This window comes from Elephas maximus, chromosome 1 (assembly GCF_024166365.1).
Source record: "Elephas maximus indicus isolate mEleMax1 chromosome 1, mEleMax1 primary haplotype, whole genome shotgun sequence".
In the NCBI taxonomy this organism is placed as follows: domain Eukaryota; kingdom Metazoa; phylum Chordata; class Mammalia; order Proboscidea; family Elephantidae; genus Elephas; species Elephas maximus.
Window position 1 is genome coordinate 112,208,517 of NC_064819.1, and position 27,168 is coordinate 112,235,684.

General features: G+C 42.5%; 1 protein-coding gene and 1 pseudogene across 1 annotated transcript in view; both read right to left on the reverse strand.

The window, feature by feature from the left end:
• TNFRSF21 (TNF receptor superfamily member 21) overlaps positions 1–27,168 on the reverse strand; it is an 83,814-nt gene that overhangs the window by 38,465 nt on the left and 18,181 nt on the right. Inside the window, exons 2-3 of the mRNA XM_049893797.1 lie at positions 18,661–19,312; positions 16,678–17,175 (exon numbers count right to left, since the gene is read on the reverse strand). Of these exons, the coding sequence (XP_049749754.1) occupies positions 16,678–17,175; positions 18,661–19,312 (1,150 nt within the window). The remainder of the gene's footprint in view (positions 1–16,677; positions 17,176–18,660; positions 19,313–27,168) is intronic.
• LOC126081768 (alpha-endosulfine-like) lies at positions 22,726–26,570 on the reverse strand (annotated as a pseudogene).

Here is a 27,168-nt window from a genome sequence, read left to right on the forward strand (position 1 = left end):
TCTGCTTCTTGAGTTCAGGGACAAAATCCAGACTGGACATGCACTTGGGAATTGCTAACAGATAAAAAACAGATAGATGGTATTTAAACCCATGAGACTGGATGAGGCCATCAAGGGAGGGACAAAATGGAGGTAGAGAAGAGGTACAAGGACCGAGCTGCCCTGGGGTTCTCCATTGGTTGGAGGTCAAGGAGATGAAGAGGAGCCAGCCATAGTGACAGAAGGACCAGTCCGAGAAGTGGGAGGAGAACTGAGAGAGTGTGGTGTCCTGGACATCAAGGGAAGAATATGTTTCAAAGAGAAAGGAATTAAGCATCCCAAATGCTGCCAACAGCTAAGAAGAGGAAAACCAAGAACTGAACAATGGAGTCAGAACCATGTTTTCGGACTAAATGGAAAAGAAGCTTGATTGTGGTTAAAATATTGCCAGATTTCCCCAATTCTAAGATCGTTGAATTCTTGTTTAATCAATGCCATTTCAGAGATTGATTACAGTGGACATCTAGGTCAAGTGGCATAATAAAATATATTAAGAAAACATTTTGCGTCCCACTTTGGTGAGTGGCATCTGGGGTCTTAAACACTAGCAAGCGGCCATCTAAGATGCATTAATTGGTCTCAACCCACCTGGAACAAGGAGAATGAAGAACACCAAAGACTCAAGGTAATTATGAGTCCAAAAGACAGAAAGGGCCACATAAACCAGAGACTACAACAGCCTGAAACCAGAAGAACTAGACAGTACCTGGCTAGAACTGATTACTGCCCTGAGTGGGAACACAACAGAGAATCCCTGACGGAGGAGGAGAACAGTGGGATGCAGACCTCCAATTCTTGTAAAAAGACCAGACATAATGGTCTGACTGAGACTAGAAGGACCCTGGAGGTCATGGTCCTCAGACCTTCTGTTAGCCCAAGACTGGAACCATTCCCAAAGCCAGCTTTTCAGAAGGGATTGTACTGGACTATAAAAAGAAAATGATACTGGTGAGAAGTGAGTTTTTTGGCTCAAGTAGACACATGAGGCTATGTGGGCAGCTCCTGTCTGGAGGCAAGATGAAAAGGGAGAAGGGGAAAGAAGCTGGCTGAATGGACACAGGGAATACAGGGCAGAGAGGAGTGTGCAGTCTCATTAGGGCGAGAGCAACTAGGAGTACATAGCAAGGTATATAAATGTTTTTGTATGAGAGACTGACTTGATTTGTAAACTTTCACTTAAACAACAATAAAAAAAAAGATCAATGATGTCTTCTTACTGTTGTGTGTCACTGCCTCGAATTTGACTCATAGCAACCCTACAGCATAGAAGAGAATTGCCCCATATGGTTTCCTAGGCTGAAATCTTTACAGGAGCAGATTGCCAGGTCTTTTCTCCCATGGAGCCACTATGTGGGTCCAAACCACTGACCTTTTGGTTAGCAGCCACCGGAATATGGTAAAAGGTATTGTGTTTTAAATTTATAAACTTCTACTCATCTTTTTTTCAAAGTTTGACATATCACCAAAAGCCTACTTTGCCCAATTCCAAACATATCCTGCAATGCTAGCTACCAATTTCTCGTGCAGAACAATCAACAATATTCTAGAAACTCCTCAATTTCTGTAAAATCTGCTTACATAATGCCTGGCCATGTTGATTCAAGGACACTTATTTTAAAAAAATTCTTTTTTCCATTCCTATTTTAGCCCTAAGGAGGGTGGGGGGAGATGCTGATTTGAACGTCTTTCAATATCCCAAATGGCTTAAATTCAAAAGCTGTTAACAGGATGAATTAAAGAATAAAATATACTGTATGTTAAAAAAAAAAAAAATCCTAAATCCTAGAGGAAGAATCACCAGTGAGTGAGTCTCAGGAGGACAGCAGCCTCCAAGTGGATACCCTCTGCCTCACTTTTACCCTTTGGAGGCAAAGGCCACATCTCCCTCACCACTGTGCGTGAGATAATGCTTTTAAGGCTATGGCGATAAGACGCTTTTCTTAACAGCTCAGTGCGCTTCATGGCCCTCAAACATTCTATGCGGTTAAACAGAATGGTACTGTCTGCTAGAAACAGTGTTACTGGAAGCAAAGGTGGAAAAGGCAGTGGGGCGGGCTGGAGAGGGGAGGGACAGCCGGTTCTTGCCCCCGTAAAATGACAGTGGGGCAGAGGGCAGCCCTGGGTGTGGAATGCTGGGACACAGCCTCTTACACGGAATAGTCTGCTCCTTTCAGTCTGGCTCTCTCGTGTTTACACTTCAAGTCTACTTCCCAGAGGAAATTTGGGCTGACAGAGAGGATGGCTGTTGTCTGGAATTTTCAGTTAAGGAGTCTACCTGGCAAAAGAGGGTTTTCTTTTGGCTGCTGTTGATGTTGCCTTGTGCTGAACAAACCACCAGGTTAAACTGACGTGAGATCAGAGCGGCAGGACTCCATCTCCTTGTGAAATAGCTTTTATTTTTTAAAACAGACCCTCAGAGCCTTCAGGTATTAAGTGTCTGGCTTTAGAATTGTTCCATTTCAAGCAATCCACGAAAAAGTAAATAACTTAAAGGGAAATCGGGAGTGGCTCCTATAGAGGCAAACTCCATTGTTAATGACAACTTCGTGGTTGCTTTATGTCAGAACAAGGTGGGCTTTGCTAAAGGAAATAAATTCTTCTCCATTCAGTGTGGTCTAAAAAAAAAAAAATCAACTACAGAAACCTAGAAATGTCTATAACCAGTTAATTGATGGGAAATCCAGATTCTAAAAATCAAGAAGCAGTTTCAAGAGTCAAACTACTGCTTAAGTTCAAAACCTGGTTGTGATACCTTCTAGCTCTGTAACCTTGAGCAAGCTACTTAACTGCTCTATGCCTCAGTTTCCCCACCTGTAAAATGGAGATGATAGTGGCCTACCTCATAAAAAATAGGGTTATGAAAATTAAATAGGTTAATATTTGTAAAATACTTAGACCAGGATCTGGCATTCAGCACACACAATGTTAACACTTTGTAACAGAAAAACAGACAAAGAAAACTATTATTGGTAGGAGAAACCTTTTTATAACCAAAACCACTGCCGTCGAGTCAATTCTGACTCAGAGCGACCCTACGGGACAGAGTAGAACTGCCCCACAGAGTTTCCAAGGAGCGCCTGGCGGATTCAAACTGCTGACCTTTCAGTTAGCAGCCGTAGCTCTTAACTACTACACCACCAGGGTCTCCACCTTTTTATAAGGCTTTTTTTTTTTAAAAAAAAAAAGTAGTCACACGTGTATGTCATTGTTGCATCCCAAATCACCTCCTGATCTTGCCTATGTCGGTAGCAAACACCCATAACCTCGCTTTAGACAAAACAGAACTGGATAAGTATTAATTTATTACCAAATTCCTAACACACTTCATTTATTCACCATTTGTGAACACTCCATACAGTGGTGTTAATAACTCAAATGTTTTCTTGTCATTTCTGAAACCTGATTGAAAAGTATGCTGATACTATTCAAATATATTCACAGCATTGCTTCCAATTGCTAAACACCTGTCAACTAACCACTGCAACCTCTGGGAAATATTTACGCAAGAAATGTGTTCAGCTGCAAATCCACTTCCGTGATTGGCTCACATCTCTAGAAAGAGAAAGAAGGCTGCAGAGTGGCGAATCTGGGAGATAAATTTCCTTTACAAACCCAATAAAGACCAATTCTTCCACAGCTGACCAATTTAAAGGAGGAACCGTAATTCACAAAGGCAACATTTTTTAGCTTGTTGAGGTTCACAAGGATCTAGAAATGAGAACCTGGCTGCTATTGGGTAAAATCTACAGTCAACACATAGATGAGAAAGGATGCGTTTTTGCTTGCTAACTAGGTACGGTGGAATGGCATTGTATTTTGCTTTGTTTCAGCAGTGCGTTGGAATAGAGGATAGAGTGGAAGACGTTAAATACATATACATACGTCACCAGAAATTCAAGGCCTAAAATATAACTCAGTTCAAGGCCAGCGTCTGAACTTTTTCAAATAAGTGAACTAGGCAAATTATGTCCTAATTCTTAAGTGGAATTGTTTCCCCTGAGAACAGTCTTTACATACAGATTGAAACATCAAAGTTATGTAAATAAAAGGTTCAACCACCAAGCCAGCTGTCTGTACTTGAATTTAGTCTTTCAGTTTTAAGCCTAAGATATGAAAGAAACCTTTTTATAAGGTTAAAGAAAGATATGATAGAGGTTTGGCTGTAGGCTGTTTTTAACTTCTTGTTTCAGTTTTTGCATCACTTAAGAATGGAAGATGATGATAGAGATCCTTGAATCCAAAACCTTCATGGTACAGATGAACAAAACCAGGCCCCACGATCTACTTCCCTTTGCATCGCTTCCCTCCCTAGCAATGCTGCCTGACTACCGGGTCTCCTAATAAGCAGGTTTCCATTTTCACCTGTTCCGGGCCTGGTTTGCTTCTCCCATTTCCCCAGGCTGCGTTTATTACCTCACTGGGTGCTCGTCATACCACTTGGGCAAAGTTCCTTCCGTTTACCCTCTGGAATGATTAATACCACACTGTCATTTTCTTTTCCAGCACTCTTTGTACAGGTCAATCAAACTTTAACACGTTTTACGGTCAAAGTTGCTAGTGCAGATGTTCTCAATGGAATCATTTGTCCCAGCCCATGTGACTCATTAAAATGGACCCTTAATGGATTTCTACTTGGGTTGAAAATGAGATACAACTATCCCTCTGCCCTGACCTTAGCACTCCATGAATGCTTCAGTATGGCTCATCCTCTGCTAGTCTTCTGCTGGGAGAGAAAGAAAGGAGAGCCAAGCGAGACGTTTTATCTCATTCAGACTTCATTAACAACTTCATGAGATAGGCGTGTATGTCCACGTTACATATAAAAGAATTGAGGAGAGGTTTAGCAGCTTGGTACAGGTACAGTTAGGGCTGATATTTAAAACCTGGGTCATTCGGAATCAACTCAACAGCAGTGGGTTTGGTTTGGTTTGGTTTTGGGTCATTCTGACTCCTTAGCCCTCTTCTTTTACCCTACCACACTACCACCAGGACTAGTTACCAACTCCATTTATCTGAGTCTTGGCTGCTTCTTTTTATATAAATCTTCTAAATAAATCTCCCCACCAACTCCTATTCCCCATTGTGGGGACACAGAAAGGGAGAGAAGGAGAAATATGTTGCAGTGGTGTATTTGTTATGGTGTGGGTTTCAACTGTCTGGCAACAAGCCCACCGTTCCTTCTCTAAAGGATGAGAGGGCAGGAGTGGGAAGCGGTGTGGCATACTGGTTACCAGCTCAGGATCTAAGGCTGAATGGATGCCTGAGTTCCAGTCCTGGGGCACCACTCACTGGCAGTGTGGCCTTAGTCAAGTTATTTAATCTTTCTGTGCCTCAGTGCCTAATGTGCAAAACGAGCATGATACTGCTGTCATAAGCTTGTTTCAAGAATTCAATGAGAAAACACATATAACACCCACCTTCTATGTTTGTTTGCCAACTGTGCCCTCCTCCCTCCATGAGGTATTTTCATAAGCACTGCTATGCCAATTTTTTTTTCATGTTGCTGTAAAAAAAAATTAGCATAGCACTCAGGAAAATACCTCAAGGGAGGAGAGCGAGGTTGGCAAACGAATGTAGAAGGCATGCATTATTTGCGTAAAAATACGATAATCAAATGAAAATAACACAAGCAAAGCAGTTTAATAACTAGAGTCGCTTTCCTGAACTTTCTTAGCCTTTGCTTTGCTTTGGGATTCCTTAAAGGTGACTTGTTTACAGACTTATCCCAAGCTTCTCTCTACTGTTTCAGGGTAGGACAGCACAATGAAGAAATGTTTACTTCATATCTTATTTCTCCTTCTTCAGCCAAAGTACAACAAATACAGAATCCGACTGATTGACCATGTAGGTTTCTCTTTATGAAAATAACTCAATATATGGACAACTCTGAAACAAGAGACAATATATCATAAAAGCAGAACAAAGGGGAAGAAATACATAACTGTGGCAGTTCCTTAATCTATTCTCTTTCATAGCATTTTTCCCTGAAAAAAAATTGCGGTTCTTATGACCAAAGATAAACCCTGTGAACCAGAGCTTTGCCTGGACTTCTGAAAAGTCACCTCCTGGCCAGCAAGGTGCTTAGCCTCTTACATGCAGACAAAACCAGACTTGAACATTGCCTTTCTGGAAGTGCAATAAAATATTTCTATAACCCCAGCCTTCTCCTGTAAAAAGAGACAGTTTTCCCACCCCCAAGGAGCGCTTGTAGATTATCTTGTAAAATTTTAAGCACACAGTTCCAAGGAATTACAAAGATGCACTGATCTGTGGTAAACATGTAATTTAAAAGTCCCTTTACTAGAGAGAGTAATGGTCACACTAATGAGCCATGATTAGAATATATTAAAGTTAAAGAGGGTTTCAGTGTAGCCAAAGGCTAATCCCATTTATTAGTACTTAGCCACACCAGGAGGGGCTTACTGGAGCACACAGTAGCGCAAAGTTAGCTGCTCTTTAGGTGGATGTGAGCTGCTCCCGTCAGCTCGGGTGGGATTTCAGCAACTTTTCCAAAGCAAGGGAAGCATTTACCAGATCTGACCACTCTAGAATCATCCCTTGAGATGAATAACACAAAGCTTTCTCAGAAGTTCTGTTTGTGGCTGGGGCTCCATGGCTCATATGAGAAGAGCAAGGCCTCCCTCAGTGTAAAATGTCTGAGGTAGATGAGATAATTGGGCAGGGTTTTTCAGCTCCTTTGCAATCAAGGTACGTGTGGGACTACTGCAATTTTTATAACTCAAAATGTTAGTTCTGTGATAGCCGCTCAATGTCTACCACACTACAAAATGTCTCACACTGCCCCTAAAAGCACTCAGTGATTGCACACTGTCTTGGTCCTCCCCAGCATGTATCCTGATTGAAGTAGAAATATTTGCTGCCCTTACTCTGTTTTATCTTGAGGGAAAGCTCTTTCATGTTGCAGTGAACATACAACTCTTCTCTGGTATAAGGTTGGTTGGTGTTAAGCCAGGCCTCTTGCCTCTGACAACGTATTGTACTCCACTCTACAGCACGCTGCAGTAGCCAATCAGGGCAGTGCTTCCTCTGATAGGCATTGGTGTGACATAAGTATACTCAGTTATGGCAAAAACAAATTGTATATTGTGACCAAAACCTGGTGGCCTTCCTGTGATGGGTTCAGGTCTTCTCGTTTTACAAAAAAAAAAAAAAAAAAAACCTGAGATTCAAAGATAGGAAGTGACTTCCTGGGATCATTCAGCCTTTTAGTAGCAGAACTAGAACTGGAAGTCAGCTCTCCCAGCCTAGTGTGATTTCTGCTGCCCACAACTCTTCCCTAGCATCCCAACCAGCCTTTGAGGGATGAGCCCATGCCTCGACTCAACCATCTCGTGTATTTTTTTAAAAAGGACTACATTTCCATTGCCCTTTTCTTCTGTTGAAGTCCCCGGGTGCTGCAAACATTTAATGCACTGAGCTACTAACCCAAAGGCTGGCTGTTCGAGTTCACCCAGAGGTGCCCTGAGAGAAAGGCTTGGCGATTTACTTCTGAAAAACTCAGCCATTGAAAACTCTATAGAGCAAAAAAATTAAAAAAGAAATATATATATATATATATAAATTAAAAAAAGAAAACCCTATGGAGCACAGTTCTACTCTGACAAACATACGGCTGCCATGAATCAGAATCAACTCAACGGCAACTGGTTTTTTGCCAGTTGTGCTGCACATTTTACATGCTTCCATCCTTCTAAGTCTCCTCCTGTAGCACTGTGGGTATTGAGCTAAGAAGATGGCCGACCTGACCCAATTAATCCCCTCTGGTTCTCTCTGAGGAAAGCAGGGGCAGAGATAGAGTCTACAGCAGGAAGCGTCTGCCTTCTCGTCTTGATCCCTCTCTCCACTCAAAGCATATCAGTTCCCTGAGTAGATGAAAGGTAAAAGGAGAGGGATGGGAACTTCGACAATCATCTCCTCCCTCACAGCTGGCTCCAGTTTGGCAAAGAGATGAGTTGCGGCAGGTAGACCTGTGAGGTGGACCCACAAGGAAAAATCAAGCTCTCCTGGTAAAAGCAGGTATTTATTAGGAGGAGAGGGAGGAAGTGTGGAACAGTTTTTAAGTGAAAAACACAAGGATAACTGACACATTTTCCTAGCTCCCCCACGTATCTGATTGTTCTGCTTTGTTACTTATCCATTCAGCAGACTGGGCAACAGTTACTGCTAAGTGTAAGGAATTCAAGAAAGGCTTCAAGAAGAAGCACACTGTTTATCCGAGCTGTGCTAGCCACCAGGAGGCAAGAAAGAAGCAGCCGCTGAAAGTCGACAAATCTGTGGCACAGATCAAGAGTTGGGGAACTCTGGAGGATGGACTGAGCCACCCGTTTTGGTCAATAAAGTTTTATTGCAACACAGCCATACCAATCGTTTGCATATTGTTTATGGCTGTTTTCGGGCTACACAGGCAGAGTAGAATAGTTGCAATAGAGACCACATAATCCTCAAAGCCTAAACTATTTACTATCTGTATGTTTATAGAAGAAGTTTGTTTCAGTAATGAAGTCACTCCCGAAGCTCACCCTTCAGCCAAAGATTAGACAGGCCCATAAAATAAAACAAGACTAAAGTGGCACACCAGCCCAGGGGCAAGGACTAGAATAGCTAGTAATGGGGAACTCAAGGTCTAGAAAGGAGAGTATTGACATGTTGTGGGGCTGGTAACCAATGTCACAAAACAATATGTGTACTAATTGTTTAATGAGAAACTAGTTTGTTCTATAAGCCTTCATCTAAAGTACAATTTAAAAAAAAAAAAAGTGAAAGAAAAGCTTTGTTGACCCCTGATAGGCAGTTTAAAGAAAATATTTCTGCAGCGGAGATGGATCCATGTTCAGATATAAAGCCATTAAGGAGTTTTGTTTGATTATCTAAGGGGCTGTCTGCCTGCTGGAGAGGGCATTGCACCAATAAATAATCATCCTGCATTCTCACCCTCATACCTGGCATAAAGGAAGATCACTGCGTAAGTACAGTCACATTTATATTACAAGAGAATGCTTCTGTCTTGTCCATTGTCACTATTTCTGAGTGAATCAGAAATGCAGAGAAGATGGAGGTGATGATGCCCGTGGGCATGACGATGATCTGCACCACCTCTATCGTCATCATCCTCACCCTTATCACTGCCAACATTTACAGACCACTTACCTGGGAGCAACACAACATTCTTTAAGCACTGGGCACATATTTATTCCTTGCAGTAACCTATGTACTATTATCCCCACTTTATACGTGAGGAAATGGAGGCACAAAACGGTCAAGTAACTTGCGCTGGATCACACATCTAGAAGGTGGAACCAAACTCCTGAGTCTCTGTTCTTAACTGCATAGTATAATGACTTCTTTTGAACCTTATAAACAGAGGCCCAGAGAAGTAAATGTCTTAACAGAAAGTACATGACTAGAAAGGGCAAATCTACTTTAGAACTTGTTTTACTCATGCAGTTTCTACCCTGTGATGATGCTCCCCTCCCAAGGATCCTTACCTGCATCATCTCCCACACTCCTATCTCTGATACAACCACGTGGCTCCCACAAGCTTTTCTTGCTTCTCTGCTTAAGACCCCCAGCCCCCAGTAAAGCTAATCCATTTCCATTTTAGTTAAACCCGAACAGCTAAGCATTTACGAAGGTGTCTTGGTCTTTGAATTGGCAGATTGCTCTCCCATCACCACACTGCTTTCCAGTGTCCTTGGGCCAAAAGGGTCCCACTTCGAAAGAAGTAGATCAGATGGAGGAATACCAGAAAACTTTCTTGGCCAGTTTTTTGCACTGGCTATCATGGAAGGCTCCTTTTGCTCTGAAAAATAATTCTTGGCATCTATGGCCATTCAGCATAAAGAATCCACCTTAAGATCTTTATGTGTAAATCTCCAACAAGGGGCAAAAAATCTATACCATAGTTTGATGGCTTGAAAACCATCTGCCCTTGAAAAGGGTAAGTAGATAGTTCATGCTCTATACCAGTGCGAGCCAATAGAACTTTCTGTGATGGTGGGAATGCTCTCCATCTGTCCTGTCCAATGTGGTAAGTGTTAGTCACAGGTAGCTATTGAGCTCTTGAAATACGGCTGGTGAAACTGAGAATCTAAATTTTTATCTAATTTTAATTTTAAATTACATAGCTCACATAGCTAGTGGCTATCATATGGGCCAGACAACCCTTCCTCGAGCACTCTGTTCCCAGGTCCTTGTGCTATAGGCCTTGGGGCAGGGACATACAATAAGACTCAATGTCCCCTAAGAACTCTTAAGCTACATGGCCAGGCAAACCACAAAGCTATGAACAGTTAAACGGTAATACACAGTAAGAGCTAAAGGAATAAGGAAATAGCATCTTAAGAGTCTAGTTCTCCAAAATGAGCACACCATTTGCTTTGACAATCCCTACTGCAGTCAGTTTAAAGGAGATGCTGCCTTTACATGTCACGTGCTTTAAGTAACTACACAGGGAAGGATTACAGTTCCAGCTATGTCCTTACTATCTCCCCAAGGCAGAGGACTGAACCAGCTATCAAGAATCTAAACTCAGTTTACATGAGATAAAACCAGTTCCTCTGTGTCTCATCCTTTTTTTTTTTTTTCACAGCCTGAGGTCTGAAAGAAAAAGACCTGAGAGATATGTGCCTATTTTTGGCTCCCTTTATCACTTTGCGGAGTCTCCCCCACAGGTACTTACAGGGCAATTTCCATTCCTCACCTGTTTTTCAAACCTTCCTCTCAAAATTCCTAGGGTAACAAGATGCTGGAAATCCAACTTCATACTTTTTGCAAATAGTTTAAGAGGAAGGTAGGGAGATGAGGGAGAGAAAGAGAGAAGATAAAAGGTAACGGCATACATTAGGATTTGAGAGAACATCAGTTGGTTCCTGTTCTTAGGGAACCCTCATTCTCAACTGAAGCTGGACTACCCTTTTTTTATCTTCTGTAGTATTAAGGACCACCACCTGCCTGTCAGCTTGTCATAGTGTGGTGGTTTGTGTGTTGTTATGATGCTAGAAGCTATGGCACCAGTATTTCAACTACCAGCAGGGTCACTCATGGTGGACAGGTTTCAGTGGAGCTTCCAGACTTCTACAGACTAGGGAAAGGCCTGGCGATATACTTCTGAAAAGTAGCCAGTGAAAACTATGGATCACAACAGAACACTGTTCTATTGTTCTAACAGAACTGGAAGACAAGCCTCCTAGGTTAGAAGACACTCAAGATCACGGTGGCCACACAATGGGCTTGAACATACCAGTGATTGTGAAGATGGTGGAGGACCAGGCAATGTTTTGTTTTGTTGTACCTGGGGTCACCATAAGTTGGACTCGATGCCATGACAACTAACAACAACACAGCTATAAAGAAGTGAATGAAGTGACTGCTTTTAGATCATCTGAGACTTTCTCAATGCCTGTATGGTCACTTGTGTACAAACTAAGGTTCACTACCTTTACTTTTATGCTTTTTGTGACGAAACAGACAAAACAGAAAATACTGTGTTCTGTGTAACTCTCAATTAATGTGACCCCACATTAACCTTAATTTTAAATTAAATTGAACATTTTGGACCCCCGTTTACCCCATTATGTTGGTTATACTAAAAAAAGAAATCAATTTTTTCAAATGACAAATTGGACATTGATAATAGACTTACATCTTGATGACACTTACGCTCAATAATAAACTCAAATTGATTTTCGTACATAATTAAAGAGACTTCCAATTCCTATTGCTGAAATAGACACGTCGCTAGAAACCACAGTCCAGTCACAATTCACCAAAAATAAAACTGCTTTGACTTCAGAAAGGAAAGAAGCACACAAATAGCACAACGCTCTCATTCTTCCATCCTCCTAGCCACATGAGGTCTCACCTTGTGTTTCTAACCCTAGGATTCCATGAAAGGTAGGATTGCCGTTTTGTGGAGTGGAAGTCCATGCTAGGCAGACAGGAGTGAGTGGAGCAGAATAATAAAAGAGGTTCTTGCTGGTGAGAAAGACAAGAACCAATGTCCTAGCTTTTCAGTACTGAGAGTCTGTGATACAGCCAGGGTGGATTAAGCAGTAGGCAAGGTACACACAGGCTTATAGTAGGCAAGGTACACGTGGGCTCAACTGTGGTTACTTACTAATCTGGGGTGCACAATTTCACATGGGTTTCACCACATGATGTGCACTTCAGATGAGTAAGTAAACACAGTTAAGCCCGTGCATACCTTGTTATTGGGAAATCTGTCCCTGGATATGGCATTCGGGTGCATGGCATGGTCTGCTTAAAGTGGGCAAGGTTAGGTAAGGTCTTACATGACCTCTTGAGAGAGAACAGTCCAGGGCTAACTGATTCTATCTCCACCCTCACCCTCATGACAATTCAGTGTGAAATGGACAAGGACCAGGAAAAGATCTTATTAAACAGGATTATCCGCTGCCCAGAACTCACCGCAATCAGGTCAACAAGGCATTGTTTCCAGAGCCTCTGAGCACCTGGAATGGCTTTGATTAAACAGAACCTCTTTGTAAAGGATTTTACTTGGATGTACCTTTGAGACTAGCAATTGGGAAAGAAAAGACCTTCCTTAGAAAAACACCTTGAATATAAACATACCAATGTAAAACCTTGTGTGTGTGTGGAGGGGGGTTAACCCATTGCCATTGAGTCGATTCCAATTCATAGTCATAGCGATCCTACAGGACAGGGTAGAACTGCCCCATAGGGTTTCCAAGGAGCGCCTGGTGGATTTGAACTGCTGATCTTTTTGGTTAGCAGCAGTAGTTATGAACCACTATGCCACCAGGGTTTCTGAGGAAGCAGCAGTAGTTCTGAACCACTATGCCACCAGGTTTCTGAGGACGGGGATAGGAGGGTTAAACTTTCGGAAGAGTTAGACCTGAATAAGACTACTGTGACTTAGTTTGAAGAGCCTATCACTGAAGTACTGCTTTTCACAGAATGTGTGATCAGGCTTTCTGTGACTTGGAACTTCCGTTCTTTTTATGAAATTGGATATTGTTTTCAGGACACAGGCATAGTAATTTACAAGGTTACCATGGTCATTAAGAATGTCTAAGGTCACTGTATTAAATTGCTTTCTGCCCCTGGACCAGTTTTTACATCTACGACTTGGTGTTCTCAAGAATTATGAAAGCTACCCCTCAAAAGAGAGTTTACAGATGTGGCTCACCATAACCCAGTCCAGAAATGCAAATGCTAAAGGAATAGTCTCTTTTTTAATAAAGTGAGTTACAAAATAGTTACATAATCCCAGTGGGATATTCACGTTGTTTTCTCCTAATTAGATAAATCTGGAGTAGAACAAGTGTTCTGACTGGCCCCTTAAAGTGCAATTTAAAGCAATATCTGATCCTAGGCTGAATCCTATACTAGAGGGAAAAAGCATGCTATCAAGAGCCTTACTAGGTCAACTGACAACATTGTAATATGGGCAGTGAGAATGAAAACTGGAATGCTCCTTAGATGCAAAGATGGTGAAACTTCATCTTTTTTACTTTGGACACGTCATCAGAAACATCAATCACTAGAAAACGACACTATGTTTGATAAAGTTTTTGTCAGCGAAAACAAGGAAAACCCCCAATGAGATGGACTGAGGCAACAGCCAAAACAAGGGGCTCAAACATATCAAGGATCATGGTTCAGGACCGAGCAGTTTCCTTCCATTATACATAAGGTGGCTGGCCACAAGTCAGAGCTGACTCAGTGGCAATTAACAAGAACAATATCAGTGTTAAAGTTATTGAGGCTGAAATACGTAGAACGGTTTTTTAAGAGGATGTTCTTATTATCAGGAATGACACACTGAAGTATCTAAGGATAAAGGACTATGAAATGGTTCAGAGAAATATTTTATGTATGTATGTATATATATGGAAACCCTAGTGGTGTAGTGGTTAAGTGCTATGGCTGCTAACCGTAAGGGTCGGCAGTTCGAAACCACCAGGCGCTCCTTAGAAACTCTATGGGGTAGTTCTATTCTGTCCTATAGGGTCGCTATGAGTCGGAATCGACTCAACCGCACTGGGTTTGGTTTTGGTTTTTATATATATATATATATATATATATATATACACACATAACATGATATAATGCATATTATATAACATTTTATTATATATAATTAACTGTTACATATTATATGTATTTCGTAATATAAAATCACGTATGTGTTTTATGCAGAGAGCAAATGATAAAGCAAAAGGACAAAATGTCAACAATAGGTCAATCTGGGCACTGGTATACAGGTGTTCGTTGTACTATTCTTGCAACTTTTTGAAGCTGGAATTAATTATGTCCAACATAAAGGTTTTTTTTTTTTTTTTTTAATAAAATGAAGGAAGGAACTGAAGCTCCCCTTGCTAGGTTACCAGTATAGAACAGTCTTGTTCTAGGCTCTCTCCCAAGTAGGATGTTCACCTCAGTGTGGCTTTTGCTTGGCTTTTGACAGTTCACATGAGTCACCAAAGGAAGCAAAATTAAATTTTTTAAAAAACTTTCTCTAAATCTCTATTATAAACATGTTACCGTTGTTAGCTGCCATTGAGTCCAGTGACCCCACGTGACAGAATAGAACTCCCCCACAAGGTTTTCTTGGCTATAATTTTATGGAAGCAGATTGCCAGGTCTTTCTCCCATGGAGTCACTGGGTGAGTTCAAACTGCCAACCTTTCAGTTAGCGGCTGAGCACTTAACCATTGTGCCATAAGGGCTCCTTGATTATAAAAGTAGCATGGGCTTATTACAGAAAACTGAGGAATGTACAGAAAAGTAATAAAGACAAAAAAAAAAAAAAAAAAACCCACACACAAATCACCCCAAATCCCACCAACTGGAAAGCACTATTGTCACTTTGGAGCCCGGTGGCATAGAGGTTAAGATCTAGGCTGCTAACCAAAAAGGTCAGCAGGGTGAATCCACCAGCTGCTCCTTGGAAATTATGGGGCAGTTCCACTCTGTCCTATAGGATCGCTATGTGTTGGAATCAACTCAACGGCAATGGGTTTGGTTTTTTGGTTTTATTGTCATTTTGGTGTATTTCATTTCAATCCTTATCCTAAAGTTTTAAGAGAGCTGGGATATTGATACAAAGTATAAAAACTCATTGCTGTTGAGTTGATTCCAGCTCATTGTGACCCTGTAGGACAGAGTAGAACTGACCCATAGTTTCAAAGGAGCAGCTGGTGGATTCAAACAGCCAACTTTTTGGTTAGCAGCCAAGATCTTAACTACTACGCCATCAAGGCTTTTATAAGAACTCAAAAAAAAACTGTATAAAATCTTCAATCTGACACAATATTTCATTATGTGGACATGCCATAACTTACTTAGTCATTTCCTTAAAACTGGCCCTTTGGTTGTTTTCAGTGTTTAAGCATCATACGTAATGCTGAGTTAAAGTTAAAGTTCTTTGTGCTTCGATTTTTTTTTTTTTTTTTAGTATTTCTGATTTATATTTTTATGATAGGTTCACAGAAATAGAATCGCTGCACCAAAAGTATAAACATTTTTTAGACAATACAAAATGCCAAATTGCTTTTTAGAAAGGGGAAAGAAGGTACCTGAATGGGATTATCAGACTTCGGAGCTGCAATCTGATTTAGGATTTAAAGAAAGGGAAGTTGCTGCCAGCCTGAAAACTGCAGTCTTCAGGTCAAACTCAGCTGCCGGGCAAGTTCTGTAAGCTATTTTGTGCCCTCAAAAGAGGAAAGACCAAAATATTCCAGCCAGTATCGACATATGCTGACTGTTAGGTAGAAGGTGTAGGGCCCAGCCTCAGATAATCATCAACATATTAAGCATTGGATGTCTATAATCCAAAAGACCCTCCTAGGCTCCTGATTGAAATGGAATCCTAAAAATTTAAGTGGAAAAATTTTAAGTAAAAGAATTTCTTCATTTACATTTAAAGTTACAGAAACCTAAAGCAGGGTTCAGATTCAAAGGGCAAACTCAACTTTTTCCACCTGTTTTCTTAGTGGTCTGTTGTTGTGTGCTATCAAGTAGATTCCAACTTGTAGCAACCGTACAGGACAGAGTAGAACTGCCTCCATACGATGGTTTTCTAGGCTGAAATCTTTACAGGAGCAGATTGCCAAGTCTTTTGTAACACGAAACAGTTGGTAAGTTCAAACCACCAAACTTTCGCTTAGCCGCCGAGTATTTAACCATTGCACCACCAGGGCGCCTGCTTACAGTCTAAGACTGTAGGAAAAACAAGGGCTCCAACAGTTAGGATGCCTAGAGTCTAGTTCCATCGGTCTTGAACAAACAACTAGCCTGGGGTCAAAGCAGTCAAACCTCTCTGAATTCAATTCCTTGTTTGTTAAATGACAAGGTCAAACAAAGTCCCTAGGGTCACTCTTGGGTCTCTGATTCTGCAACATCCTCCTGTTTCAAAGGTGCCAAGGGAAAATGAGGGAGGTGGGGTTATTCTCTCTGAACATAACAGGTCTAATGCTGACCACCTCATTTCCCATAATACAACTAGATCAAACAGCACTTGGTCTACAAAAGAATATTCCAGAAACTGTGCATGTTCCATCCCTCCAAACAACAGAAATTAGGGAAGGAAAGGCAAGGGGATCTGTAAGAAAGGAGAAAATACATAAGGCTCACCATGACCATTGCAGTAATAGATCCACTTCTCCCGGTTCTGGGTTGGGGTCACAGATTTCTTCAGCCCTGCCTTTTCCACAATGGCGCTGGGATCCTGCCGGGGGCCCTTTTTAAGAGTCCTCGAGCTTTTCCGGATACTGCACACCACTATCACCACAAGCACCAGCAGCAGGAAAAGCACGATCATCCAGGGCAAATGCTCATTGATGTCAAAATGCTTGTGTAGGGTCTGTCTGGGATGGCCCCTCTTGGGAACCTTGATGGGTGTGCTGGACTTCTCACCCTCAGTGGCCTCCATGGATGACGGCAGCAGCTTCAGGATGTGTCTGTGGTGGGGGCCTTGCTGGTGGTTGATGACCTGGAAGTTTGAGAGAGTCTTGTTCTCACCTTCCTCCCCCCTCGCTGAGCTTGTGTTGTCAGGGACTGTCCCTTCCTGGATACCACTTGGTACCTTTGGTCTAACAGAGGCAGAAGAGTTGGATTCTGTGGAGTTCATGCCTAGAAAAAAAGAGTAAGGAGGGGGAAAAGCTTTTCTATATTTGGGGATCCATATATTCCCTCCTCTCCCTGGTCATCTCCAAACCAGGTCAGATAATGAAAGAAGAGATGACCTTTGGAGCTTAAGAATAAATTTATTTTGTACATTTTTCATAAAAGTCTTAATAGCACCTTTATGGGGAGGGTAAAAACTAAACTGAACAGCTAAACTCACTTCCTCACGCCAAAACCATGGGCACTTTCAGGGACCCAACATCTGAACCTCATGGCACCTTCTCCTGTACTTCACATACTGAGCAGACACATGTATGGTCATAGCTCTAGTTGACTCTTATGTTATTGCGATTACTCAGAGAACAAGTTCAAATTTAATCCCTTTGTTCATATTCCTTCTGCCCCACCTTTTGACTATTTCATGATGCACTGGTAAAACAGGGAATGTGACCAAAATAAAGAAAAGAGCTCATATTCAAGGTTTGGTGGGACAGGACAGTGGCTAAACTCAGGTAGAGCTTTCTTAGCATCTGCAACTTAGTGGCATTTTTTCAGAGTAGCCTCCACAAGCGATCTTTGTTAAGGAAGGAACATGAGTGCCGGGAATTCTGAGTCCCAGAGACAGGACCTGAGCTGTATCAGCCCCTGAAAGCACCTGGACAAGTCATTTGAGCCCTCTGAGTCTATTTCTTTATTTCAACAATGAAGGTTGTGAGAAGACCCTCCTTTACAGGGTTATCATGAAGATCAAATGTAACCACGCATGAGAGTTTACTAGTAAGCACAACTCAAGTTGGTTATCATCTCATGGAGATTGGGTTCAATCAAAAAGAATTTGGAAATAAGGGTTAAATTCTTCAGACTGAGGTTCAAAATGAATTCTGAGGACAACTGGGATGCTTGAAGGAAAGGACAAGGTTAAAATTCTTGGAAAAAAACAATTTCCTAGATGTGACTGCTAGTTACCTTCAATTTGACAGAAATTTGCTTGTTTCCTGAAGTTTCTAACTTTTCTTCCCATTCCTGTCCCACTTTGATCCAATACTCATCCCTCCCTTCCTGAGTTAATGATATTTTCTCCCTTTCCTCTCCTTCTGGCTATGTCTTCTCAGGACGGACTCATGTTGTATATTTTTGTGCCCTTAAACATCCAATTCACTTGTTTATTTGACAAGTTTGAAAGTGAGGCATGAAGAGGTTAGGTGACTTACACATGGTCACACACTCTCTTGTTTCTTTCAGTTATTACTTTCTAGCCTCATGTGGCCTAGTTTTTAGAAATTTGATCTCCTTTAACAGAAAACTTCTGAAATGAAATCTAACAGGTCCAAAGAAGCCAGATTTAATTAGCCTCAAAATGGAGGCCTCTTCTTACAAAAGTGACTTTGGAATATGTGAAATGGAGAAAACATCCTTGGTACAACCGCCTCCTTGATACTTTCACTGGGTTTAAAGCCTTCCTCAGACAAATAACCCATGAGGTTAAGTTACCTTTGGGAACATAAGTGGAGGAAAGGACTTCATGGGATTCCATGTGCTCAGGGCGTGAAACGATGGCTGTGCCAGGGGAAGGTGGGGTCGTGCTCGAGAAGGACGGGAGTGCGCCACAGACGTTGTCTGCCTCCTTGGTCCCCGGCTTGATCACCACCAGGTTCTGACTCAGACAGTCTGTATACGCTTTACATTTCATCACACTAGAAGGCACATCAGAGAAGGTACCCCGAGCGCACTGCTTACACCGTACATCCTCCATCTCTGTCCCTTTCTTCCGCACACCCCAACCCACAGGACACACCGTGTGGGGGGCACAGGTAGCGTTAGACTGGAACATGCCAGGTGGGCAAGTGCATTCTCGGTCAGTCAAGGCAGCACAGGGTAATTTCTCAATCATTGGCCATGGGCATGGCTGACTACAGTCATGGCATTTCTCAATGCCATTCTCATGCCTGGTAAAGGTGCCCATGGGGCAACTGCTGCAGACACGCAGGCTTGTGCTAGTACAGTGCTCAGACACATAGGTTCCTGCTGGACATTTGTCACAGGTTAGCACCTGGCCAGTGGCACGGTCAACATGGCGGTATGTGCCAATGAGATTTGGGGCCTTCTGTTCTGGCTGAGCGGTGGTGGTGCTAAGAAATCCAAGCTGAAAAATAAAAAGGGAGGGGGAAGGAACAAAAACCAAGAAGGTGTTATATAGGAACACATGAGAAGTAAGGAAGGATCAATCCCAACACCACCATCATCATTCATATTAAAGATCTGACTAGTACCATGACCAACTCATGGTGACCCATTTGTGCGGAGTAGAACTGTGCTCCATAGGGTTTTTTTTTTAATCTATCTATTTATTGTGCTTTAGGCGAAAGTTTATAAATCAAGTCAGTCTCTCATACAAAAAGTTATACACACCTTGCTATGTACTCCTGGCCACTCTCCCCCTAATGAGACAGCACATTCCTCCTCTGCATCCTGTATTCCCCACGTCCATTCAACCAGCTACTGTCCCCCTCTGCCTTCTCATCCTGCCACACATAGTCTCAAGTGTCTACTTGAGCCAAGAATCTCACTCCTCACCAGTATCATTGACTATCTTATAGTCCAGCCCAATCCCTGTCTATAGAGCTGGGTTTGGGAATGGTTCCATTCTTGGGCTAACAAAGGGTCCGGGGACCATGACTGTCAGGGTCCACTCCATGGGGTTTTGAAGGCTTTAATATTTCAGAAGCAGATTGCCAAGGGTTTCTCCCGAGGCACCTCTGGGTAGGTTCGAACCACCAACCTTTTGATTAGTAGTCAAGGGCTTAGCCATTTGCACCACACAGGGACTCCTAGCACCTGATCTACTAGCTGTGAGGTTGCTTTAATTACTTGACCTTTCCGTCAGCTTTTTTTTTTATTCTATCTATAAAATGAAGCTGACGATACCTCTCAAATTTATTATGGAAATCAACTGAGAATGTGTATGTGCAAGCGCTCTGCAGCTAGTACCATAAGCACTATATAGAAGTTAAAATCCTAATAGAAGAAGAAAATAATTTGAATATTTGTATTTCTTTCCATGACCCAAAAGTTAAGAGGCCACTTTTCGATGTCAGGACAAAGCAACTGAGAACTAAGATGGCATATATTCAAGTTACTATTTCCACAGCACCGCAGACGTGGCACAATTTTTTGAGAAGTTTCGTCTATGTGAAGCTAAACAATTTTTTTTTGTTGTTGTTTTTTAAACAGAGATAGGTCCTTGGCATTCTTGGTAATGTACTTTAAACAACAGAGTTGATGCTTTTAGATTCGCGCCCTGTTTGTTCAGCCCCTGAAGGCCACAGTCACTGGGGTGTGGACCTGCAGTCACTGAGCAGCCAAAGTACAAAGTTGGGTCCCACAAAAGGCACTCCATAGACATTTTAATTTAATTCACAGAACAGAAACTTCACTGAGCTAGACAAGATTTTACACTAGCTTTCAGAATGAAAACTTGAGGGAAAGGGAATTATATTTGTGTGCTAAATCCTGAGGTCCTTTTGAGAGGGGGAAAAAAAAGTTTTAAAATGAATATTAAAAAAGAGCTCTTCTCAAGGGAGAAGGAAGGAGACCAAAGACACAAGGGAAGGATTGATCCAAAGGACTAATGGACCACAACTGCCACAGCCTCCACCAGACTGAGCCCTGCACAACTAGATGGTACCCGGCTACCACCACTGACTGCTCTGACAGGGATCACCATAGAGGGTCCTGGACAGAGCTGGAGAAAAATGTATAACAAAATTCTACCTAAAAAAAAAAGACCAGACTTATTGGCCAGAGACTGGAGAAACACTGAGAATATGGCCCTCAGACATCCTTTTAGCTTAGTAATGAACTCACTCCTGAGGTTCACCCTTCAGCCAAAGATTAGACCGGTCCATAAAACAAAAAGAGACCAAATGAGCACACCAACCCAAGGGCAAGGACAAGAAGGCAGGAGGGGGCAGAAAAGCTGATAATGGGGAGCCCAAGGTCGAGAAGGGGAGAGCGTTGACTTGTCATGAGGTTGGCAACCATGTCACAAAACAACGTGTTAATTTTTTAATGAGAAACTATTTTGCTCTGTAAACCTTTATTTAAAACACAATTTGAAAAAAAGACCTCTTCTTCATCAACAAAGATTGAGAAAAATCATCATTTTTTCCCAACAATAAAGCTTTCACTATCCTTTATGAAATAGAGAAAGGTTATGTGTCAAGAATATAATGGCACCTCAAACTATCAGTTCCCCAACATGGCAAATGCCTTCTAAATTTGCCACTGTGTCAGGAACTAATAAAGCAAGATTTTTTTTTCCCCAAAGTGACCAGAGTACCTGTCTTTTTAAGCTCCCTGAAACTTAACCCAAGATTTGGTTTCCCCAAAGTTTAACTACTTGAACCAAAGTATCTTCCTTTAAGCTCCTCACCCTACCCCAGAGCTGCCTCTGGTTAAGTGATCAAATTTATAACAAATTTTCAGCTTATAAGGATATATTCATCTTTTCCTTAAACTGAGACAAAAACAGGATGGTGATTTTCATGTTAAGAAGCTTAACTTCATTTTGGATGCTGCAGAAAAAGAACCTCCTGTCAAAGCTCTGTAATGTCTTCCCTTTCCAGTTCCGGCTTTACCTTTTCTTGTTCCTTCCATCTGCAACATTCGCCCCCACCACTGTGAGCGTAGCAGGAGCATTAGGCAGATGAACAAAAAAAGCCCACCACCATCCTGTGGAGCCCAAGTTCCATTTGTCAAGTCCAACAAGGACAAGATTAGACCCAATCTCCCTGACACTAAAGACCCAGCCCATGAGGTTGCAAAAGTGCCCTTCCTCCGTGCTCCTGTGAGTTCTTTGTTATCTGGTTTCTAAGTGCAAAAGCAATTTTAGATAGCTGCAATGTTCTAGAAGTTTGAAAAGATGTATAAATAACACAAACGACAGGTTACTACACTGATGCAAATTAAACGAAAGCAGAGATTGGTTAAGTGATAAAATTTATAACAAATTTTTAGTTTATAAGGATATACTCATCTTTTCCTTAAACTGAGACGAAAACAGGATGGTGCAGGAGTTGGGGACCAGCACCATCATGTGTTCTCAGTCCGTCTCCTTATCTGGGTGGGAGACACACACCCAGGAGGGTAACTCAGCGGAAGGAGAATAGGGGGGTCGCAAAGAACACTGTGTGTGTCTCGGAGTGGGGGGCCTGGCTAGGCCTCCTATAGCTTCATATAGTTCCCCAGGACATGCAGTTCTAAAGACTCATCACTGCGGCCACCGCCAAAGACAGCTGGGATGGCAGGTTCTGCATCAGTTCCCTGATTACTGTACTATCAGAGGTCCCCTTGTTGTTATTGGGTGCCATCGAGTTGATTTCTGACTCATAGTAACCCCATGTGACAGGGTAAAACTGCCTCATAGAGTTTATTTATTTATTTTCTGGGTTGGCTTTTTTTTGTGTGGGTCTTCTTTTTTTTAATTTCAAATACTGAAAAAATCCCCTGGGCTCTATGGGGCTCCCCGCACGCATAGCCCCTTTTCCCCACACTCACTGCTCTCCTCCCCTTCCCCCTCCCCCGGCAAATCTAGTTCAAGAGGACAGCACGTTTTTATGAACAATTAACACTGATTCTCAGCTTGCTCTGCAGAACCAGAGGAGCTGTTTGCATTCGTCCCATATACATGGACAGTTTCTTTTTTATGACACCAAGTCCCCAGCCACATCCAAGCAAACAAGGCATTTTTCTACAGAGCTGAACTGAACCCCTCATCTTTAGTCCACTCTACATTTTCCCAACACTCACCCCACACCAGCCACAAGGTTAAGAAGGAAGATAGTCAGGAATTTTTTTTTTTTTTAATTCTCCAAGCCCTAATTCATATTCCCTCAAGTCACTCACCCCATCCACCTTTTCAACTCCACCCCCAGTATTTCATTGAAATTTCTCCCAGCAGCTATTTGGAAAAAAGGTAAAACAAAATAGGTTTAAGGTCTTAGTGCTCAGCCCAAAAAGCTCCACTGGGACATGGACGAGCAGGGGCTTCTGCCTCTCTAGCTTGAGCCCAAGCCACCTCCTGTTCCCTGACTGCAAAAGCGGGGACGAGCAGGAGCCAGCACGGAGCCCAGGGGGGCAGCATCTCGGGATCTGGCAGGAGTCCCAGGCGGCATCATTCAACTTGGCCACCCACAAGCTTGCTGGTGATCAGTGAAGTCTTTCTCTGGGGCAAATTCTGTGGAGTGGGAAGTCACCAGGTTCTTGTCTGGTCCTGCACTTGGCAGCTGCTTATTCATCTTGGTTTTGGCCATGTTGTAGTCTTCCGAGTCAAAGTACTTTTGTCATTTCTGGAGTCTCTTCAGAAGGAAGTTGAGCCCTCCAGGCTTTTGTCCTAGGCATGGACATTTGGCCTTTAGCTTTGCCTCCTTAGCTCTCTCAGGGAGAATACCTTCCTTTTCCTGTGTGTTCTGTTTCTCCTAGCCAGTCTCCTCCGAGGGGTTCCCCTCTTCCTGTTTCTGAGATGTGGTGGGCCCAGGAGTCCACCAGAGAAGGGAAGGGGGAGGGGAAACAGGGACAAGCTCCCCCGCTGCTTCCCCCATAGGGTTTCCTAGGCTGTTACCGCTGCAGGAGCGTTTCTCTGTGGAGCAGCTGGGTAGGTGCAAACCACCTTTTGGTTAGCAACTCAGTGCTTAACCATTGTGCCACCACAGCTTCTTAGAGGTCCCACAGCAGTACATAAAGCCTACCTCCAAGCCCCACTCCACCCACATTCTTCTACATCCTTCAAGTGGATTTTTCAGTTCTTTGTTCATTTAGAATAACCGATCAAGTTTCTAATTAAAGCAAGTCTCAGGACTATTTACACTGCATGGGGCTGAGTAACCCGCTTTAGACAATGCAGTGCTAAAACTGGACCTTTAAATTATCTTAGCCTCCAGGAGGCAGTTTGAGCTCCTACAAACAGAGCTCATTAACAATGATGTCTCCTCAGTCTTCAGGGATAGCCAAGGGGAGGGTAAACACTAGAAATGAGATTTGTGCAAAACCTATACACTATGAATTCATCGGGCAAGGATTTATTGATGACTTACTATGTGTGTGCAAGGCTCTGTGCCACGGGCTGAGAACAGAACCTTGAAAACTCTATTCTAGCCCTCATAGAGTTTGCATTCTAAGGGGGAACTGATGAAAACAACTAATTACACCAGAAATAACTTCATCAGAATGGGGATTCCTGAGGAGGAGGAATACAGAGTCCCCAAGAGGGGGTTAGCAGACTTTTCATTCAGGGATGTCAGAGAAACATTTTGGAATAGCTTTGAAGGATGAAGAAGCAGAAATTAAATCAGGGCAGGGGAAGTCAGAAGGGATTAGGCAGAGAAACCCCAGCATAAAAACCGGAAGCAGAAGGAAGCTCAGCTTGGAAACTAAGAAGCTTTGGTGGTTCTCCCTTAAGATGTGGCAGAGTGTCCATACTTAAATTTGGGGGAGGCTCCAGAATCTTTATCTTAATCCTAAATGCAATGAGATGCCATTATATATTTATATAGGGGGAAGGAAGGGGAGAAGAGGTATATAATCAGATTTGTGAGTTTAAAAAGTTTTCTGGCTGCAGAGTGGAAGGCAAAGGGGGTAGAGGGAAGTAGGTGAGAAAGCCCACTCTGAAGGTTAAAGCCAAGGTAGAAGCTAACAGCAACTTGGGCTAGGCTCTTGGTCATGAAAATGGAGAGAAGGCGATAGATTTGGTGGGTTGGATCACCTGGATTTGGTGATTGATTATCTATGGAAGGGGGAAGAAGAGGAAATCAATGACTTTCAAATTGGACTCAAGAGAGTGCTGGGCAGAACACAGCTCCCAGGGCTGCCCACTGGGCTGGAGGATACAACTGAGGGCAGGGCAGGGGCGGGACACAGGGCTCCAACCCTCCCAAGGCCGCCTGAAACACAGTGGCTTGCTATACTAATTTGCTAATGGAGCATCCAATTTAGGACTTCATCTGAAGAAGGTTTTACCGCTAAAACAAGTCTGAAAATCACTGAGCTAGGGGACCTCTAAAATGTCTTCCAACTCTAAAGGTAAGGACTAAACAGATAAACCTGTCTGAGCTCCAGAGCTGGAGGAACGGCTGCTCTGAGGGTTCATTTTCCTTACAGAAACCCTGCTGAGGTGAGGAGGAGGTGGCAACTTCTCTTTCTCTTTACAAAGACACAGACAGAACCTAAGAAAAGTTCCTTTTAATCAACTGAAGAATCATAATGTAGAACTAGGGCTTTTCCCACTAACCACCACCATTCTCAAAGCTGACTGTGGGGGGGAATCAATGGGCAGTGGGGAGGAGGTTAACTAAGTTTAGACCGTTCCCTGTGTAACACAAAAACAAGTTTAGATGATGGCTGCAGCTAATACCCAAACAGGAAATAGACAATGAACATTGCAAGAGGCGTCAGCCCATACACCTGAGGCTCAGACCCTGAGCTCTCTCAATTGTTCAGAGGTTGGTAAACTAGATTAGAGGGTCACCAAAGCTTCAGGCTTCAAAGGCAGCGTCACGATTACCAGGGAATCTTTTTAAAAAATTCACACGTCCAAACCATTCACCTGAGATCACTGTTGAGTCTGCAGTGGGGCCAGGATTTGCTGTTTTAGCTTTAGTTGGTTTTGTTTTTAATCGCTCCAAGTGATTCTGATGCCCAACCAAGTTTTAGGCCCCCTAACCTAAGCCCGGAAACCCTGGTGGCGTAGTGGTTAAGTGTTACGGCTGCTAACCAAGAAGTCAGCAGTTCGAATCCACCAGGCACGCCTTGGAAACTCTATCAGGCTGTTCTACTCTGTCCTATAGCGCTGCTATAAGTCGGAATTGACTTGATGGCAGTGGGTTTGGTTTTGGTTTAAACTAAGCCCTGGTGGTGTAGTGGTTAAGTGCTACAGCTGCCAACCAAAAGGTCGGCAGTTCAAATCCACCAGGCAGCTCCTTGGAAACTCTATGGGGCAGTTCTACTCTGACCTATAAGGTCGCTATGAGTAGGAATTGACTCGATGGCAACGGGTTGGTTAGTTGGTTAACCTAAGCCAAAGGAGCCCTGGTGGCGCAGTGGTTAGCACTGGGCTGCTAACCAAAAGGTTGGTGGTTCGAATCCACCAGCTGCTTGGAGGGAGAAAGGCATGGCAGTTTGCTTCCACAAAGATTTACAGCCTTGGTAACTCTATGGGGCAGTTCTACTCTATCCTATAGGGTCACTATGAGTCAGAATCAATTAGACAGCAACAGGTAGCCTAAGCAAAGACACCTCTGGCTCTCATATGCTCTGATTCTACGAGAAACACTTCTTACCCAATTGGGTACTTTTTAGTGTTTTAATGTTCTTTTTAAATCTATTTATTCAATTTATTAGATTTATTTATTTTTGTAACAAAAAACAAACACTGTTGTAATAATCCTAACAATCAGGAAATACCGAGTAAAACGTTTAAGTCCCTGCTCAAATTTGGTACACATCTTTCCAGACCCATTTCTGAGCATTTGAAAACACACACATGCACACACACACACACACACACACACACCCATATATATTTTAAGTTGGCTGTTTCAGTTGCTTTTAGTTTTGATTTGTTTTACACATCTAATACTGACAGGCCATCCATTCTGTTCTAGGATTTACTTTTGTTCAGTGTCTAAGACTGTGGCACTGAAATTTTTCCATGTCAGAACATATAGGCTACCTCATTCTTTATAACAGTCAAGTTCTCTTCTACAGTATGGATTATGCCTTAATTTAGATTCTCCCTAATGAAAACATGTAGGTGGTTTCCTTGACCATATATCATTGTGTGCACACATTTTTCTATATTCTATATTCCCCTTCTCCCCCTTTCACCTTCCAGTTTCTTTTTTCTTTCCTTCCCATTCCAAATGACAGATACAGCCATGCTGCTCTCAGTCTTTTGAGATGTGCTTTTCTTCAAGGACAAAAGAAGTCTCAATACAGTCCATGATT